General features: G+C 48.6%; 1 protein-coding gene across 10 annotated transcripts in view; it reads left to right on the top strand.

Moving 5' to 3' along the window:
• Positions 1-19,986, top strand: part of ADD1 (adducin 1) — an 88,083-nt gene that overhangs the window by 65,646 nt on the left and 2,451 nt on the right. For 6 of the 10 annotated variants that reach the window (XM_073012558.1, XM_008018073.3, XM_008018071.3 and 3 more), the window contains 4 exons: positions 194-295; positions 966-1,055; positions 7,606-7,762; positions 18,358-18,456. In XM_073012558.1, the coding sequence (XP_072868659.1) occupies positions 194-295; positions 966-1,055; positions 7,606-7,762; positions 18,358-18,456 (448 nt within the window). Of the gene's footprint in view, positions 1-193; positions 296-965; positions 1,056-1,797; positions 1,891-7,605; positions 7,763-18,357; positions 18,457-18,985; positions 19,020-19,986 lie in introns of all 10 variants that reach the window. The other 4 variants (XM_008018078.3, XM_008018075.3, XM_037983155.2 and 1 more) reach the window with 2 other exon arrangements.

Below are 19,986 nucleotides of genomic sequence, written 5' to 3'. Positions count from 1 at the left end.
TAACTGGTCTTCATGTGGCTGCATCCTGCTCCCATGGCGACTCTGCTGAGTGACCCAGAAGATGTGGTCATTGGTTCATTCCTCTCTGTGATGTTCAGTGCATGACCAGATGTGAGATAAACTGGATAGATTGGATGCTGTGTCACTTATTGTTGTCATAATTCTGACTTTTCAACTGTTCTTGATATTACAGTGGACTAAAGAGGATGGACATAGAACTTCCACCTCTGCTGTCCCTAACCTGTTTGTTCCATTGAACACTAACCCAAAAGAGGTCCAGGAGATGAGGAACAAGGTGTGTCCTGCGTCGGCACTCAGTGGGGGCTTGGGTGTGGGATTGGAAGGGATGCCAACTGCTTTGGTGGGGGGGGGGGTGTGCTTGCTTCTAGCAGAGGACATCTGCTGTTGTTGCCACTGTTGTAACTGAAGCCATCTCTTCCCACTGCTGCTGTTCTACCATCAGTGTGAAGTATGAGCAGCAGACATTTTGTTTGGGCCCTGTTGATTCGTGAACTGATGTTCGCTCACAGGTCAGAACTGGAAGCTGCAAAACCTGTTCTTAACAAGAGCAGACTCCTGTCCCTGATTTTCAGGGTTCGTTCAAAGACTTGTGAGTGGCATTTGGTTTATCAGAGCAGGAGCCCTGCCAGTGCTCACATCACTAGACAACGGACATGCAGAGAGTGTTAATGACACCAAGTTAATGACAGTGAGAGATAGGTGCCCTGCTCAAGCATCTGAAAGATGTGGGGAGCTGGGAATAGCCTCCATCCCTGCAGACCAACACCCCACTAAGCAGCCATGGTGCTCACTCAGAACACATGGGGCCGTCCTGCCTGCGTAGGGCATGGGGAGAGCTGAAGTGTAGCTTCCATGTGGCTGGGGCCCAAGTGCACAGCAGCATGGCTCCCAGGCAGCATGGCTGCTCAGGACCGCTGATATGTGCCTCTCCTTCCTATCCTCAGATCCGAGAGCAGAATTTACAGGACATTAAGACGGCTGGCCCTCAGTCCCAGGTTTTGTGTGGTGTAGTGATGGACAGGAGCCTCGTCCAGGTGAGAGCCCAGAGTGTCTCTGACATTAGTGGGTGGTGGCTGTGTGACCGCCTTCTCCAAAGTTATTCTGAAATTGAGAGAGTGACTTTATGAGGTAAGTATTCTAGGCAACCAGTTACCTTTGTTAAAACCTTCATGATGAGAAATAGTCCAGGCACTTTTCCTTGAGTTCTAGATGGAGCGAGCATGCTGAGGGCTGTGTCCACCCGTCTGGTCCCGCCCCTTGTAATGCATGCATATATGAGGGTGGCACATACACTACCAGCTTTGGGGCTTAGATTTGGCCCGGGTTCAGCAGCATTCTGTGTAAGGTGCTAGGAGAGGGCGGGTTTAAGGGACTCTTGTTTGGTACATATTGCTGTCTGCAACAAAGTGCTGCTTGGGTTGCAGAGGGCTGGGTGCCTGTAAATGTGGTGCACATTCACACACATTTCTACAAAATGACTCTACCTTGTGGCATTGAAGATAATTGAAGATAATTGTGTAAGTAGTTATCTCTGAAAACTAATATGCCACCTAATGCTTTAACACCTGACTCTGCAGGGGTAGACGATTGTTGGATTTGGCCAGCCGTGGTCCTGGTTTCGTGTTCAGTGTCTGCACGTCCCGCCATCATCACCACCACATTTACTGTTGACAGCTGTCCCTGCTGCATGCTCTTAGCCAGCTCCATCCTGTGCTCTCAGCTGATATTTCACAGGCTGGGCCTGGTGTGCTCTGGTGACTCAGTTTACTGTTTCAGGATGCACCTCTCTCTGACTGTACGGAAACTATCGAAGGGCTCGAGCTTACAGAGCAGACCTTTAGTCCCGCTAAATCTCTCTCTTTTAGAAAGGTACTCACTGCCCTGTCCTCACTACCTGTCTATGCGCCTTGCTCCCTTCCCCTCCCCCCTCCCTGTCTCCTCTCTTCAGGCATTGTCTTAGTTACTGAAGTAGCTTCAAATGGCTCTTTAAACTGTTTGTGAGATTGTACAGAAGGTTCTGTTCTACCTGCTCAATTCTTTAATTAAAACATTTGGTATGAGGTGTGATGATGATCTCCAGCATTCGAAGTTGTTGCTGAGAAATGGCCAGTCTGAGCGATGTGGTGCATTTCCGCAGTTCCGCACGGGACTTTGCCTTCTCCACGATGCTGACTGCAGACAGGCTCTTCTGGGCAGTCTGTTGCTGTTGGCAGCGGCCACTCCTGAGTGCCCTTCCACCCTCACTGGTTCAGCTTTGACTGTAAATGTCATGAATGTAGCCACTGGAGGTCATATCATTGAAAGATGTCATTTCAGAGGAATGGGAATTCAGACAGTCTTTGTCAGCCCTTGTTGATAAAATGTATTTATTTACCTCAAAAATAAACCCTAAATAACATTTTTAAATGCCACAGAGCAGAAAGACTTAGGAGAGTTTGAAACCCCACATCGTAATTTCCCTCTGTGCCTGCGTATCTAGTATGTGCAGTAGGTGGAAGATCTGTCTGAACCTACCCTCATAGAAGGAAACCTTCCCTAAGCATTAGGCTGCTAGTGTGCAGGAGCTGGTGCCCTGGGCAGAAAGTGCCTGACCGCATGGTTGAGTCTTAGCTGAGAGGCATGTTTATATTCTTGTCAAAGGAAATTTCCAGAACTGTCTCTTTCACTTGACACACCTTCATTGAGATGCACATGTCACTTCAGTGGTGTTCCAGTTCCCATATAGAAGCGGGTTTGTAGCAAAGATTCTGTATTCCTGTCCAATCCCTGCTAATAACATTATTTTGCATATTTACTTATTAATTCCACAGGTCCTGTTTTTCCCTGTGCTTAGAGCATACTTCCGGCTGCCATTCTTGGAAGAACTTCTCATAGCAGGGGAGAAAGATGACTCTGCCTGTTGCTTGTTTTTCATCTTTTGGCACTTTGTTGCGGTCTTGTCAGTTATTCTTTTTCTCAGGTGTGTGAGGGCTGTGCAGGCCATGAGCCCAGCTGGCCTGTGTAGAACCCACATGAGGGCAGCACTGAGGACCTTGTTAGGGCTCTCCAGAAAGCAGCCTGGGTCGCCGTGTTCAACCACCAGTTACAGCTTTATGTGCTCTGTCCCAGTGATATTCAGATGTGGGTGTGTGTCACAGTCACCTGGGTGTTTCCTGAACGACAGAGGTAGGGTCTCTACCTTCTGAACACCATGCTCGCTGCGAGTGCTGCATCCAGGTGTAATTAGCAGAGAATACCACTGTACACTGACCCCATAGGAAGAGAGGTTGACCCCTGGACATAAATCCTTGTTCCAGCTTTGTGTTTTCTCTGCCTTCTTGTATCTGAAGTTCACTTTTGCACCCTTGGTCTTTATCCCACACTGGCTAAAATACCCTCTTTTTGGTGAGAATGTGCTTTGGGCTCCATGGGAGTCCTTTACGGGGCGGTTGTTCCACTTCCTTTCATGTGAACCTCAAAGCACAGACAGTCTTGCTCCTCTTGGAACATGGCGCTGCATGTTAAGAAGTTGAATTTTTCCTTGACCAAGCAAGGAGGACTGTGTCCTACACACTCCCCTCCCCAGTGCGGCGAGCACGTAGATGCCTACTTCCCATCTGAGAACCTGAGGAACGGGTATTTGGGACTTAGGGAGCTGGGGATTTTCTGGAAAGGACTTTCCTTTGCCTTCCATTTCTCCCTCACTGGCAATGGCCATTCACACAGTGCAAGTGTTGCCTTCTGACAGAAGACGGGACAGTGAGTCAGAGTTCAAACAGGAGTTCTAAGCCCAGCCGAAGGCTGTGTTGACTTTCCTTTGGGTGTCATAACATGTAACCTGAAATACATATACATATATATGTATTTTTTGAGACAGGGTCTCACTCTGTTGTCCAGGCTGGAGTGTGGTTGGGCTATCTTGGCTCACCGCAACCTCTGCTTCGCAGGCTCAAGCAATCCTCCCTCCTCCCACCTCAGCCTCCTGAGTAGCTGAGACTACAGGTGCACATCACCACACCTGGCTAATTTTTGTATTTTTTTGTAGAGACTGGGTTTGGCCATGTTGCCCAGGCTGGTCTCAAACTCCTGAGCTCAAGCAGTCCACCTGACTCAGTCTCCCAAAATGCTGGGATTTTAGGGTGTGAGCCACCTCATCCGGCATAACCTGAGATAATTTTGGCTGCCTTCTGGATTCAATTTTAAGTGAAATGAAGGATTAGAGATGAAGATGTGTGTCTACACTGCAAGCTGTTCAGCCCAGGGAAGGACTCTGTGTTCCCATGTGCACCTCACGGGGGGCTGTATTCCCTGCCACCCTTCATGCTGTGTGGTAGAAATGCAGAGGGGCAGTAAGATCAGCCCTCGGATTCTCTCACTGACCTGTGTTGAGCACCTAACCTGTGCATGGTCCAGCACTGGGAATGCCAGTCCAGATGCAAGTCGGCCCTGCTTGTAGATGAAAAACTGATGGTCAGAGAGGTCAGCCGCTAGCGCAGTTTGCACAACCTCAGGCAGAGCTGTTGTTCCACCCAGGCTGCCTCAGTCAAGTACGGAAAGTGTTACTGGGCCTGTGTTTTGCCTTAGAGCCTTGTCAGGTGACAGGGAGGTGAGGGGAGTGGCAGGAGGGGAAGCTAGGTACATCCTGTTTCCTGCCTGGGTTGTCCACGAGTGGCGTATGTTTCTCTGCATCTCAGTCATTGCTCTGTGTCCTTTCTTGCAGAGGAATGTGATTCTCTGTTCCCATAACTGGTCTTGACAGCAGCTTGGCCCTTAGCTGTGGTCTTTGGAGGAGGGCGCTCTCCACCACTGGAGGCAGGGACCTGCTGTGCTGTGCCTCCGGCTTCAGCTCTCTCAGTATGAGAGAGCTCCGCTTGTCCTTTGGGGCATCGAAATTGGGAACAAGGGCTTTGGTGTCTCTGTGCCAGTGGATTTTTATTTTTATTTTGAGACAGCATCTTACTCTGTGGCCCAGCCTGGAGTGCAGTGGTGCAATCATGGCTCACTGCAGCCTCTACCTCTCAGGCCAAAGGAATCTTCCTACCTCAGCCTCCTCAGTAGCTGGACTACAGGTGCATGCCACCACACCTGGCTAATTTTTAAATTTTTTGTAGAGACGAGGTCTCACTATGTTACCCAGGCTGATCTTGAACTCCTGGGCTCAAGCAATTCTTCTGTCTTGGCCTCCCAAACTGCTGGGATTATAGGCATGTGCTGTGGTGCCTGGCTGATAGTCGATTCTTCTTGTTTGTTTGTTTGAGACGGAGTCTTGCTCTCTCGCCCAGGTTGGAGTGCAGTGGCGCAATCTCGGCTCACCTCAACCTCTGCCTCCCGTGTTCAAGTGATACTTTTGCCTCAGACTCCCCAGTAACTGGGATTACAGGTGCCCACCACCACGCCTGGTTAATTTTTTTGTATTTTTAGTAGAGACGGGTTTTCGCTGTGTTGGCCAGGGTGGTCTTGAACTCCTGACCTCAGGTGATCTACCCGCCTCAGGTTCCCAAAGTGCTGGGATTACAGGTGTGAGCCACTGTGCCTGGCCTGATAGTTGATTCTTGATATTTGATTCCTTTACTGATTTTAACCATTTGATTGAAATGAACTTAAGCATTTCTCTTGTGTCACCTTCTCATTTCATTGGCAGTGATATCAGGATGCAGGTGCAGCCGGCCAAACTGCCTTTGCTGGGATACTGTCTCTAGGGCGCCATCGTGTGAGGGCTCTTAGCAGTGGACAGCCCAGCCGGTCCTCCTTCAGATAGTGAGGCGGGCCTCTGGTCAGGGAAAGACTTGGCTCAGGCCACAGAGCTAACACATGGCAGACAGGACTCAGTTTCCTGTCTTGGTGAGGTAGGGCAGCTTCTTTTTTTTTTTTTTTTTTTTGAGACGGAGTCTTGCTCTGTAGCCCGGGCTGGAGTGCAGTGGCCGGATCTCAGCTCACTGCAAGCTCCGCCTCCCGGGTTCACGCCATTCTCCTGCCTCAGCCTCCCGAGTAGCTGGGACTACAGGCGCCCGCCACCTCGCCCGGCTAGTTTTTTGTATTTTTAGTAGAGACGGGGTTTCACCGTGTTAGCCAGGATGGTCTCGATCTCCTGACCTCGTGATCCGCCCGTCTCGGCCTCCCTAAGTGCTGGGATTACAGGCTTGAGCCACCGCGCCCGGCCGGTAGGGCAGCTTCTTAACGAAAAGTCAATAGGCCTTGAGTCAGACCTGGTTCAGAAGAGGGTTCCCCTTGACCTGTTGACTGTCGAGAGTCTCCAGGCTCCCGGGCAAAGGTTGCCTATTCCAGCAGTCCATCTGTCCCTCCCGGGGCTCTGGGCTCTGTGTCACTAGTCAGCACCGGGTATGCAGCATGCTAGTTGGTAACCCCTCAGCCCATCCGAGTCAGTCCAGGCTCCCCCGCCTCTGCTTGAGGAGCGGTCGGCCCGGGTGAGTTGAATTTCCCAAGTCAGCCCTGTTAGGACACTCTTTATCTCTGGTGTTCACCCCTCACTGAGAGGAACACTAAAGGACCAGGCCTGGCATTCAAAGAATTGTGGATTCTCCTGTTTTTGTTTGGTTTTGGAAGCTGTCATTCAGTCATGTGCATGTGTGTAAGCGCTGGGTAACTGTCTTAGAAGTGAGCTCCAGGGTAGCTGGGCGTGGCGGTGGGCGCCTGTAGTCCCAGCTACTCGGGAGGCTGAAGCAGGAGAATGATGTGAACCCGGGAGCTAGAGCTTACCATGAGCCGAGATTGTGCCACTGCACTCCAGCCTGGGCAACAGTGCGAGACTCCGTCTCAAAAAAAAAAAAAGAGAGAAAAGAGCTCCAGGGAATTGGGGGACATTTTCCTGCCCCTGGCCCAATCAGGCTGCACTGTGGGCACAGCACTGTGCTGGGGCAGGTGGCTGTGAGTGGACCTCGCCCCCTGACACCCACCCGGCCCACTGTGTTGGCCTCAGGCTCCCTCCTGCTTTAAGATTGGTGTGATCTGTGAGCCGCCTTTGTGCTTCGCTTTGCTTTCTTCTTTTTTTCTTTGGTACAAATGTTCAGTTTTCCAAATTCCTCAGCTAAACACTGGTGTCTTGGGACATTTTGTTATCTCTGAATGTTTTGGGATAAATTCCAGGAACTAGTTATAAACTAACCATAGTCAAAAGAACAGAACTTACCTGGGCTCTTAGAATATAAGCAAAGCTCTGAGCATGCCTTATGCTGACTGTTGTAGCTTGTGACAGTTTCTGATGTCATGAGGAAAAGTTACTGACTTTTAAACAGTAACAGGAAAGGGCCTTTTCCCCTTCTGTTCGACAGAGAGGAGTAGTGGGCACCCTCCCTGAGGTGCTCTGTGCTCGTGAGTCTGCATTGGGCTTTTGCTTCTGAAACCTGGAAGGCTCTGTAGGATTTCTTCTGCGGTTAATGTCTGTTCATCGTGGCACTGACCTGTGTTTCCATATCTACCACTGAAGGCTGCAGCTCAGCTTAGGCCTCGGGCCCATGGCAGTGCAGTCTCAGGGGTGTCTGCTCCTGGAAAGCCTCCTGTCCCCGCCCTGCCTGTAGCCTGCCTGGGAGGAGGGAGAGTCCCCACTGGACTGGGCTCCTGCAGACCAGACATGCCTTTCATCCACAGGGAGAGCTGGTGACGGCCTCCAAGGCAATCATTGAGAAGGAGTACCAGCCCCACGTCATTGTGAGCACCACGGGCCCCAACCCATTCACCACGCTCACAGACCGAGAGCTGGAGGAGTACCGCAGGGAGGTGGAGCGGAAGCAGAAGGGCTCTGAAGGTAAGTGCTTGTGGTCCTGGGCACTGCCACTCCAGAAGGTGAAAGTGCCCTGGGAACTTTTCTGTAGTCCAGGTGCTGGCTGTGGGTGGTGATAAGAATAGTCACATGCAGCCGGGCGTGGTGGCTCAAGCCTGTAATCCCAGCACTTTGGGAGGCCGAGACGGGCGGATCACGAGGTCAGGAGATCGAGACCATCCTGGCTAACATGGTGAAACCCCGTCTCTACTAAAATACAAAAAAAATTAGCTGGGCAAGGTGGCGGGCGCCTGTACTCCCAGCTACTCGGGAGGCTGAGGCAGGAGAATGGCGTAAACCCAGGAGGCAGGGCTTGCAGTGAGCTGAGATCCGGCCACTGCACTCCAGCCTGGGCAACAGAGCCAGACTCCGTCTCAAAAAAAAAAAAAAAGAATAGTCACATGCATCAAAGTCAAACCAGAACTTTATCCAGTACTCATTTCCAACCTAGTCACTCAGGCCAGAATGGAAGAAATTGCAGGCCGGGCGTGGTGGCTCACGCCTTTAATCCCAGCACTTTGGGAGACTGAGGCAGGTGGATCACCTGAGGTCAGGAGTTCGAGACCAGCCTGACAAACATGGAGAAACCCCATCTCTACTAAAAATACAAAATTAGCCGGGTGTGGTGGCGCATGCCTGTAATCCCAGCTGCTACTCGGGAGGCTGAGTCAGGAGAATGGTGTGAACCCGGGAGGCGGAGGTTGCAGTGAGTTGAGATCACGCCGTTGCACTCCAGCCTGGGCAACAAGAGAGAAACTCCCATCTCAATTTGAAAAAAAAAAAAAAAAAAAATTGCCAGGTTAGGCACACTTGTGAGTGGCCCTGGCTAGGAGGGAGACGTGTAAATGACAATGTGGAGGACTAGTGGTGGCCACTCACAAGTGTCTGCGTGCCGTACTAAGATACACCAGGGCCCCTCTGCCAAAACAGGGCGGACCCTGAAGATGTCCTGCTGTGGTCCCATCCAACAGCTGTGATGAAGGTGGGGGCGAGAGGAGACAGCAGGAGTGAGGGGCAGCCCACAGAGCTCCAGGCTGGAAGGCATTGGTCCTTCTCCCAGGGGGTTTCTGTCCGTATGGAGTGACCAGAACACTGACAAAAGAATTCATTCATTTGGATCAGTTAGCGGGAAAGCCAGCATGAATATGATTATTATTCTTTTTGAGATGAAGTCTCACTGTCACCAGGCTGGAGTGCAGTGGCACGATCTCGGCTCATTGCAACTTCTGCCTCCCAGGTTCAAGCGATTCTCCTGCCTCAGCCTTCCGACTAGCTGGGACTACAGGCTGTGCGCCACCACGCCCAGCTCATTTTTGTATTTTTAGTAGAGACGGGGTTTCACCATGTTGGCCAGGATGGTCTCAATATCTTGAACTTGTGATCCACCTGCCTCGGCCTCCCAAAGTGCTGGGATTACAGGCATGAGCCACCATGCCCAGCCCTGAATATCATTTTTAAGAGACATTTGTCTTTCTCTCTCTCTTTTTAAATTAATTATATTTTAAGTTTTGGGATACATATACAGAACGTGCAGGTTTGTTACATAGGTATACACGTGCCATGGTGGTTTGCTGCACCCATCAACCCATCATCTACATTTGGTATTTCTCCTAATGCTATCCTTCCCCTAGCCCCACACCCCTGGCGGGCCCTGGTGTGTAATGTTCCCTTCCCTGTGTCCATGTGTTCTCATTGTTCAACTCCCACTTTTGAGTGAGAACATGTGGTGTTTGGTTTTCTGTTCCTGTGTTTGCTAAGAATAATGGTTTCTAGCTTCATCCATGTCCCTGCAAAGGACATGAACTCATCCTTTTTTATGACTGCATAGTATTCCTTGGTGTGTATGTGCCACATTTTCTTTATCCAGTCTATCATTGATGGGCATTTGGGTTGGTTCCAAGTCTTTGGTATCGTGCATAGTGGTGCAGTACACACATGTGTGCGTATGTCTTTATAGTAGAATGTTTATAATCCTTTGGGTATATACCCAATAACGGGATTGCTGGGTCAAATGGTATTTCTGGTTCTAGATCCTTGAGGAATCACCACACTGTCTTCCACAATGGTTGAACTAATTTACACTCCCACCAACAGTGTAAAAGCATTCCTGTTTCTCCACATCCTCTCCAGCTTCTGTTGTTTCCTGACTTTTTAACGATCGCCATTGTAACTGGTGTGAGATGGTATCTCGTTGTGGTTTTGATTTGCATTTCTCTAATGACTAGTGATGATGAGCTTTTATTTCTATGTTTGTTGGCCACATAAATGTCTTCTTTTGAGAAGCATCTGTTTAATCCTTCACCCGCTTTTTGATGGGGTTGTTTTTTTCTTGTAACTTTGTTTAAGTTCCTTGTAGATCCTGGATATCAGCCCTTTGTCAGATGGATAGATTGCAAAAATTTTCTCCCATTCTGTAGGTTCCCTTTTCACTCTGATGATAGTTTCTTCTGGTGTGCAGAAGCTCTTTAGTTTAATTAGATCCCATTTGTCAATTTAGGCTTTTGTTGCCATTGCTTTTGGTGTTTTAGTCATGAAGTCTTTGCCCCTGCCTGTGTCCTGAATGGTATTGCCTAGGTTTTCATCTAGGGTTTTTATGGTTTTAGGTCTTATGTTTAACCCATCTTGAGTTAATTTTTGTATAAGATGTAAGGAAGGTGTCCAGTTTCACTTTTCTGCATATGGCTAGCCAGTTTTCTTAACACCATTTGTTTAATAGGGAATCCTTTTCCCATTGCTTGTTTTTGTCCAGTTTGTCAAAGATCAGATGGTTGTAGAGGTGTGACGTTATTTCTGAGGTCTCTGTTCTGTTCTATTGGTCTATATATCTGTTTTGGTACCAGTACCATGCTGTTTTGGTTACTGTAGCCTTGTAGTATAGTTTTAAGTCAGGTAGTGTGATGCCTACAGCTTTGTTCTTTTTGCTTAGGATTGTCTTGGCCATACACGCTGTTTTTTGGTTCCATATGAAATTTAAAGTAGTTTTTTCTAATTCTGTGAAGAAAGTCAGTGGTAGCTGGATGGGCATAGCATTGAATCTATGAATCACTTTGGGTAGTAAGGCCATTTTCACAATATTGATTCTTCGTATCCATGGGCATGGAATGTTTTTCTATTTGTTTGTGTGTTCTCTTATTTCCTTGAGCAGTGGTTTGTAGTTCTCCTTGAAGAGGTCCTTCACATCCCTTGTAAGTTGTATTCCCAGGTATTTTATTCTCTTTGTAACAATTGTGAATGGGAGTTCACTCATGATTTGGCTCTTTGTCAATTATTGGTGTATAGGAATGCTTGTGATTTTTGCACATTGATTTTGTATCCTAAGACTTTGCTGAAGTTGCTTATCAGCTTAAGGAGATTTTGGGCTGAGATGATGGGGTTTTCTAAATATACAATCATGTCATCTGCAAACAGAGACAATTTGACTTCCTGTTTTCCTATTTGAATACGCTTTATTTCTTTCTCTTGCCTGATTGCCCTGGCCAGAACTTCTAATACTATGTTGAATAGGAGTGGTGAGAGAGGGCATCCGTGTCCTGTGCCAGTTTTTAAAGGGAATGCTTCCAGCCTTTGCCCATTCAGTACGATATTGGCTGTGGGTTTGTCAGAAATAGCTAATACCTAGTTTATTGAGAGTTTTTAGCATGAGGGGATGTTGAATTTTATTGAAGGCTTTTTCTGCATCTGTTGAGATAATCATGTGGTTTTTGTCGTTCTGTTTATACGATGGATTATGTTTATTGATTTGCATATGGTGTTTTTGTTATTTGTTGATTTTTTTTTTTTTTTTCCTGAGACAGAGTCTCCCTCTGTTACCCAAGCTGGAGTGAAGTGGTGCAATCTTGGCTCACTGTAACCTCTGCCTCCTGATTCAAGCCTCAGCCTCCTGAGTACTTGAGACTACAGACGCATGCCACCACACCCAGCTAATTTTTGTATTTTTATTAGAGACGGGGTTTCACTGTGTTGGCCAAGATGGTCTCGATCTCCTGACCTCATGATCCACCTGCCTTGGCCTCCCAAAGTGCTGGGATTACAGGCGTGAGCCACTGCACCTGGCTGATTGTGTATGTTGAACCAGCCTTGCATCCCAGGGATGAAGCCAACTTGATTGTGGTGGATAAGCTTTTTGATGTGCTGCTGGATTCGGTTTGCCAGTATTTTATTGAGGATTTTCGCATTGATGTTCATCAAGGATATTGGCCTGAAATTTTCTTTTTTTGTTGTATCTCTGCCAGGTTTTGGTATAAGGATGATGCTGGCCTCATAAAATGAGTTAGGGAGGAGTCCCTCTTTTTCTGTTGTCTGGAATAGTTTCAGAAGGAATGGTACCTACCAGCTCCTTTTTGTACCTCTGGTAGAATTTGGCTGTTAATCTTTCTGGTCCTGGGCTTTTTTTGGTTGGTAGGCTATTTATTACTACCTCAATTTCAGAGCTCATTACTGGTCTGTTCAGGGATTTGACTTCCTCCTGGTTCAGTCTTGGGAGGGTGTATGTATCCAGGAATTTATCCATTTCTTCTAGATTTTCTAGTTTATTTGTGTAGAGCTGTTTATAGTATTCTCTGATGGTAGTTTGTATTTCTGTGGGATCGGTGGTGATCTCCCTTTTATCATTTTTTGTGTCTATTTGATTCTTCTCTTTATTGTGTCTATTTGATTCTTCTCTCTTTTCTTCTTTATTAGTCTGGCTAATTATCAATCTTTTCAAAAAACCAGCTCCTGGATTCACTGATTTTTTTGAAGGCTTTTTTTGTGTCTCTCTCCTTTGGTTCTGCTCTGATCTTAGTCATTTCTTATCTTCTGCTAGCTTTTGAATTTGTTTGCTCTTCTCTAGTTCTTTTAATTATGATGTTAGGGTGTCGATTTTAGATCTTTCCTGCTTTCTTCTGTGGGCATTTAGTGCTATAAATTTCCCTCTGAACACTGCTTTAGCTGTGTCCCAGAGATTCTGGTACGCTGTGTCTTTTTTCTCATTGTTTTCAAATAACTTATTTATTTCTGCCTGAATTTTGTTATTTACCCAGTAGTCATTCAGGAGCAGGCTGTTCAGTTTCCATGTAGTTATGCAGTTTTGAGTGAGTTTCTTAATCCTGAGTTCTAATTTGATTGCTCTGTGGTCTGAGAGACAGTTTGTTATAAATTCTGTTCTTTTACATTTGCTGAGGAGTGTTTTACTTCCAATTATGTGGTCAGTTTTAGAATAAGTGCAATGTGGTGCTGAGAAGAATGTATATTCTGTTGATTTGCGGGGGAGAGTTCTGTAGATGTCTATTAGGTCTGCTTGGTCCAGAGCTGAGTTCAAGTCCTGAATATCCTTGTTAATTTTCTGTCTTGTCGATCTAATATTGACAGTGGGGTGTTAAAATTTCCTATTATTATTGTGTGGGAGTCTGAGTCTCTTTGTAGGTCTCTAAGAACTTGCTTTATGAATCTGGGTGCTCCTGTATTGCTTGCATGTATATTTAGGATAGTTAGCTCTTCTTGTTACATTGATCCCTTTACCATTAGGTAATGCCCTTCTTTGTCTTCTTAAATTTTTGTTGGCTTAAAGTCTGTTTTATTAGAGACTAGAATTGCAACTCCTGCCTTTTTTTTTTTTTTTTTTTTTGCTTTCCTTTTGCTTAGTAAATATTCTTCTATCCCTTTATTTTGAGCCTATGTGTGTCTTCACATGTGAGACAGGTCTCCTGAATACAGCACACTGATGGGTCTTGACTATCCAATTTGCCAGTCTGTGTCTTTTAATTGGGGCATTTAGCCCGTTCACATATTAAGGTTAATATTGTTATGTGTGAATTTGATCCTGTCATTATGATGCTAGCTGGTTATTTTGCCCATTAGTTGATGCAGTTTCTTCATAGTGTTGATGGTCTTTACAATTTGGTATACTTTTGCGGTGGGTGGAACCGGTTTTTGCTTTCCATATTTAGTGCTTGCTTCAGGAGCTCTTGTAAGGCAGGCCTGATGGTGACAAAATCTCTCAGCATTTGCTTGTCTGTAAAGGAGTTTATTTCTCCTTCACTTATGAAGCTTAGTTTGGCTGGATATCAGGTTCTGGGTTGAAAATTCTTTTTAGAATGTTGAATATTGGCCCCCACTCTCTTCTGGCTTGTAGGGTTTCTGCAGAGAGATCTGGTGTTAGTCTGATGGGCTTCCCTTTGTGGGTAACCCGACCTTTCTCTCTGACTGCCCTTAAAATTTTTTCCTTCATTTCAACCTTGGGTGAATCTGATGATTATGTGTCTTGGGGTTGCTCTTCTTGAGGAGTATCTTTGTGGTTGTCTCCCTGTTTCCTGAATTTGAATGTTGGCCTATCTTGCTAGGTTGGGGAAGTTCTCCTGGATAATATCCTGAAGAGTGTTTTCCAACTTGGTTCCATTCTGCCTGTCATTTTCAGGCACACCAATCAAACGTAGCTTTGGTCTTTTCACATAGTCCTATATTTCTTGGAGGCTTTGTTCATTTCTTTTCATTCTTTTTTCTTTAATCTTGTCTTTACATTTTATTCATTAAGTTGATCTTCAATCTCTGATATCCTTTCTTCTGCTTGATTTATTCGGCTATTACTACTTGTGTATGTTTCATGAAGTTCTCATGCTGTGTTTTTCAGCTCCATCAGGTCATTTATGTTCTTCTCTAAAGTGTTATTCTACTTAGCAATTCCTCTAACCTTTTTTCAAGGTTCTTAGCGTCCTTGCATTGGGTTAGAACATGCCCCTTTAGCTCGGAGGAGTTTGTTATTTACCCACCTTCTGAAGCCTACTTCCGTCAATTCATCAAACTCATTCTCTGTCCAGTTTTGTTCCCTTGCTGGCAAGGAGTTGTGATCCTTTGGAGGAGAAGAGGTGTTCTGGTTTTTGAAATTTTCAGCCTTTTTGTGCTGGTTTTTCCTTATCTTTGTAGATTTATCTACGTTTGATCTTTGATGTTGGTGACCTTCAGATGGCGTTTTCGTGTGAACGTCCTTTTTGTTGATGTTGATGCTATTCCTTTCTGTTAGTTTTCCTTCTATCAGTCCCTTCTGCTGCAGGTCTGCTGGAGTTTGCTGGAGGTGGACTCCAGACCCTGTTTGCCTGGGTATCACCAGCAGAGGCTGCAGAACAGCAAAGATTGCTGCCTGTCCCTTCTTCTGGAAGCTTCGTCCCAGAGGGGCACCTGCCAGATGCCAGCCAGAGCTCTCCTGTATGAGGTGTTGTCTGTTGACCCCTGCTGGGAGGTGTCTCCTGAGGAGGCAGTGTCTCTCCCTTAGCAGAGCTTGAGCACTGTGCTGGGAGATCCGCTGTTCTCTTCAGAGCCAGCAGGCAGTAACTTAACTCTGCTGAAGCTGTGTCCACAGCTGCCCCTTCCCCCAGGTGCTCTGTCCCAGGGAGATGGGAGTTTTATCTATAAGCCCCTGACTGGGGCTGCTGCCTTTCTTTCAGAGATGCCCTGCCCAGAGAGGAGGAATCTAGAGAGGCAGTCTGGCTATAGTGGCTTTGAGGAGCTGCGGTGGGCTCCACCCAGTTCAGATTTCCTGGCAGCTTTGTTTACACTGTGAGGGGAAAATGGCCTACTCAAGCCTCAGTAATGGTGGACGCTCCTCCCCCCACCAAGCTCCAGCATCCCAAGTGGACTTCAGACTGCTGTGCTGGCAGCAAGAATTTCAAGCCAGTGGATCTTAGCTTGCTGGGCTCCATGGGGGTGGGATCTGCTGAGCAAGACTACTTGGCTCCCTGACTTCAGCCCCCTTTCCAGGGGAGTGAAGGGTTCTGTCTTGCTGGCATTCCAGGCGCCACTGGGGTATTAAAAAAGAACTCCTGCAGCTAGCTCAGCATCTGCCCAAATGGGTGACCAGTTTTGTGCTTGAAACCCAGGGCCCTGGTGGCGTAGGCAGCCAAGGGAATTTCCTGGTCTGTGGATTGTGAAGACCGTGGGAAAAGCATAGTATCTGAGCCGGAATGCACCATTTCTCAAGGCACAGTCCCTCATGGCTTCCCTTGGCTACAGGAGGGAGTTCCCTGACTCCTTGCACTTCCCGGGTGAGCAACACCCTACCCTGCTTTGGCTCGCCCTCCGTGGGCTGCACCCACGGTCTAACTAGTCCCAGTGAGATGAGCCAGGTACCTCAGTTGGAAGTGCAGAAATCACCCATCTTCTGGGTTGATCTTGCAGGGAGCTGCAGACCGGAGCTGTTCCTTTGGCCATGTTGACAGTCACCCCGATGTTTGTCTCTTTTACGAACATGGTGTTTCTGTCTGTTGAAGCATCACTGGGGAGAGACCTCCTTTACTTGGTTTGATTCTTAACACTCATCATTGCTGAGCCATCGTGCTGGGCACATGCCCAGTGCTGTCGTGCATACATCTCATCTCATTCCCAAAGTAACCCTGCGAGATTGGTCATTTTTCCCCAGTTAGAGCAGAGGAATAGGGGGCTCAGACAGGGCGGCTCCCAAGAACGAGGTTGTGCATGGCTGAGCCCTGATTTGGACAAAAGCGCATTGCTTTCTTCACAATTCTTTCTTCACAATTCTTTCTGCGTCTTTGATCACAGCAGTCAGCCCCGGCCTCTGTGCAGGGGGATGCTCTGAATGTCCTTGCGGTTCTTATGTGTAGGGCTTGGGGTTTCTGACAGAAATTCTCTTTCTCCATAAGCCTTGAGGGTCTCCTGTGCAGGTGTGGTCACAGGCCTGAGGGTGAACATGCTGACTGCCCTGGCATGTGCCCAGGTCCCGTCAGGAGTGGCTGGTGCAGCCTGCACTTCTCTTGGTGGCTCACTGACAAAGGCAGTCAAAGATGGGGCAGTCTTACAATGAATAAAAATAAGCGGCTCGTTTCAGACCCTCATGGAGCAAGTGGTTTCAGATGTCAGCTTTGAAAAGGAAATGTTGAGAACTAATGAGAGAAGCAGGTCTCCAATGCCTCTTCCTTGAGGGCTCGTGGGGATCAGCTGCTTTTCCTCCAAGCTCCCTGCTGCCAGCTCTCTTGTCCACTAGGCTCTAAGCAACCTTGGTGCTGGCACCAGGAAGAACCAGGGGCACGGGGCCCCCGCCAGCATCCTCAGGGCCATTAGCTTCAACTCAGGTTTTTACTGAAACCTCATGTGCTTCTCAGTCCTCTGGGGTCAGCCTTGCTGGAGCCACCTCGGTGTGTGGGACTGACTGTTGCCCTCCTGGGCTGTAGTCATCCTGGGAACTAGGCACTCCTCCTCAGAGGACCTCTTAACCGGTTTTTGTCTTGTTCTAGACCAGCCACTGTATTACGTTGTTGTTACTGAAATTTGAGTTGCTGAATTGTTTTTCAGTGTTACACCGCTATTTACTGTTCAGGCCTTCACACACACCGGGCCCTGCTGCTGGTTGTCTCCCTCCAGTGAAGCTTTGAGCCATTGCTGTAATTACCTGCCTTAGAGCAGGAAGTAGAGGTAGTCAGCGTGAGCTGTGGGTCCTGTGGCCTAATCCTAGTTTCTGTGCACATGTACACAGAGACGCGTCTGCCCTTTGGGGTCTCCTGGTATCTGAGTAACCTGGATTGTTTTTCAGTCAAACAAGACACCTGGAGTCCCCCCACCCCCCGGTGTGAGGCTCCTTCCGCAGGGCTGTGATGGCAGCTGAGTGTGGATGGGGACGGCTCTGGCCATGCTCTGTGATCACAGAGCTGCTAGCAGGAGAACCCACAGGAGGTCTGATCCGGCCCTTGGCGTGGGCTGAGGGGAGTGTGTGCCACAGGTAAAATGCAGGCTGGCTGCCCGAGGTCAGCACCTTTTCCTGGTTGAGGCTGTATGCTCACTCAGATAGGTGGTGTGGCGGCCTTTTTATGGGCGCCTGGCTTCTGGAAGGTAGCTGCCAACATGGTACTTGGGGAGGTGAGCCAGCTGTTAGGATGGGAGCAGAGGCCCTGGGAGCTCAGAAGGGTAATGACAGCTGCTTGTTCAAAATACAGTCTGCTGATTCAAAGTTATTAATCTAAACTTCTGAAATAAAGACAGACATGGAAGGAATTAGCATAGTGTTGATCCATATTTTCCCTCAAACGAGAAGTAGACTTGGAATCCTTTTCTATATCCAGGATGCTAGTTCCTGCATTTATTCCTCTGGTTCTTATTAGCATTTTTCACTTTATAAAATAAAAATATGCATTACAGTTGCCAAGTTTAAATTGGGATAAAATGCCCTACCACAGAATTAAAACCAAAATAATTGCTCATGTGATGCCCCTTGAGGTGGTGAGTGGGCTCAGGACCCTCTGCCACCTGCTTAGCAGGGAGAAGGCTGGGAGGGAGGGGCCGCCTACTCGCACAGGACAGCAGGGGACAGGCCAGGGCACACCATTTGAGTCCATCACAGAGCCAGCTCTGGCAGATTCTCTTTGGAATAAGAATAGAAATGAATTTTGTATCTGAAGTTGTTTATGTTTCTCTGAAATTCACATCAGTCAACACCCGGGTCACAGCTTCCTTTATCCGCTCTCGGAGAGGAACAGGGAAAGGGTTGAGAGCCCTGCCTTCTCAGAGGGCGGCCGAGCAGGCTGCCCCATCTGCCACAGAGGCGGGTGAAGGCTCATGGCGTCCACAGCTCCTACCATATCCTTGTTGTTTCTCTGCAGAGAATCTGGACGAGGCTAGAGAACAGAAAGAAAAGAGTCCTCCAGACCAGCCTGCGGTCCCCCACCCACCTCCCAGCACTCCCATCAAGCTGGAGGAAGGTGAGCTCTGGGTGGCAGTGGCCGCCGCTGTGGGAGGGTGCACGGCTCGTGCGCGCTGTGGCGGAATGTGGCGGGAGTTGTGTTAACACCAACAGAGAAGTGTGTGCTTGCATCAACGCCAAGACGTGACACCTCTTTTCTCCTATATTGGTTCTGTCCTGGGTAACTCCAGGCAAAACAGATTTGTATGTGAGCTGTGACCAAGTAGGAAGGCTGGCCTCGGGGGTCGGAACCCACCGTGGTTGTTGGTGTCTGCGTTGCCCATTGCTCGCCCACTCCTTGTGCCGTGTTGTCATGCAGATGCCACCTCCGGAGGTGCTCTCCGCTGTGTGAGCCACACGCCGGCTGCCTCTCAGCCACCGTGTGTCTGTGGTGTGTGATCCCGGGTGTCTGTCCCTCGGTCTCGTACATCCGTGTCTCTCGTGAAGCCCATGGCCCTGCCTTTCTTCTTCTGTAACCTGATGGCTGTGACTGAATGCATAGATTCTCTCCTTGTGCTTTTTTCTTCCTGTGGCTGCGTCACAAACAGGAGACGGATGCGCTAGAGAGTACCTGTTACCCTAGTAAGTACCGCGCTGCCTCCGCTCTGCACCGGTGCCCTGTGCTTCGCCTCATTCTCCTGCTTCTTTGTTGTTTATTAAGTTTTGTTTTCTGTTTATTTAAAATAAAAACAGAAGCCCCCCCCCTTTTTTGTACCCAGTCCCTTGGAGGCCTTCCTGGAAGTGGCTCAGTCACCTGAGCACTGTGCTGCCTTGAGTGGCAGCGGGTGCCTCCCTCAGGGCCTCTACGCACCTAGGTGCCACTGGAGCACTCTGGGCCTCAGAGGTTCTTACCTCCGGCCTTCGAGGGTCTCTTTGGATTGCTTGGTGGGAGGGTTTTACCACATTGGATCAGACGTTAAGTGCAGCCTCGGTTCAGACAGGCTGGGGTTCTGCCACCTGCTGTGTGGGGTCGGATTGCCTTAGAGCTTTGCTGAAGCTGGTCCAAGGAAGGTGGGCAGAGGAGCGGATATTAGACCCTTTTAAAGCCAGTGTGATGTTGGCTCAGAGGATGGCAGCTCTCCAGAGCGAGCATCCTGGGGCAGCCTCTGTCCTAGCATCAACCGCACCGTGCCCAGCAGAGCGGGCCCCACCTCCTCACAGGGAGCGGCGCCTGTGTGCCCACAGCCCTCTCCTGGCCCTCAAGAAGCCTGGCCTGGAATTAGCCTGGGGCAGCCGGCGGGGTGGGGGCGCTTCCAGCTTCCCAAAGGTAAAGCCTTGAGGGTTTGGGGCCTGGGCCTCCGGTGCTGCTCCTAACCACTCAGCTGACTCCCCTGGCCCTGATGTGTGGCTTGATTTTTAAACACTAAACAGCTTGTGGTGTCTAACCTGTCAGTTGCTGGTAACGTTGTAGGCTGTTTACGAATGGAATGGACAAAGCGGGTGCCCGGGTAAGTGTGGAAGGAAGGCGCCCCCAGGCCGCGTCCTCAGGGCCGACGTGCTCCTTCACAGAGGGCCACTCCTGATGCTGGTTGGGAGTTTTTGCCCCCGC

Source organism: Chlorocebus sabaeus, chromosome 27 (genome assembly GCF_047675955.1).
Source record: "Chlorocebus sabaeus isolate Y175 chromosome 27, mChlSab1.0.hap1, whole genome shotgun sequence".
In the NCBI taxonomy this organism is placed as follows: Eukaryota; Metazoa; Chordata; class Mammalia; order Primates; family Cercopithecidae; genus Chlorocebus; species Chlorocebus sabaeus.
Note: the sequence above shows the minus strand (reverse complement) of the source record. Positions and strands in the feature narration are given on the sequence as shown.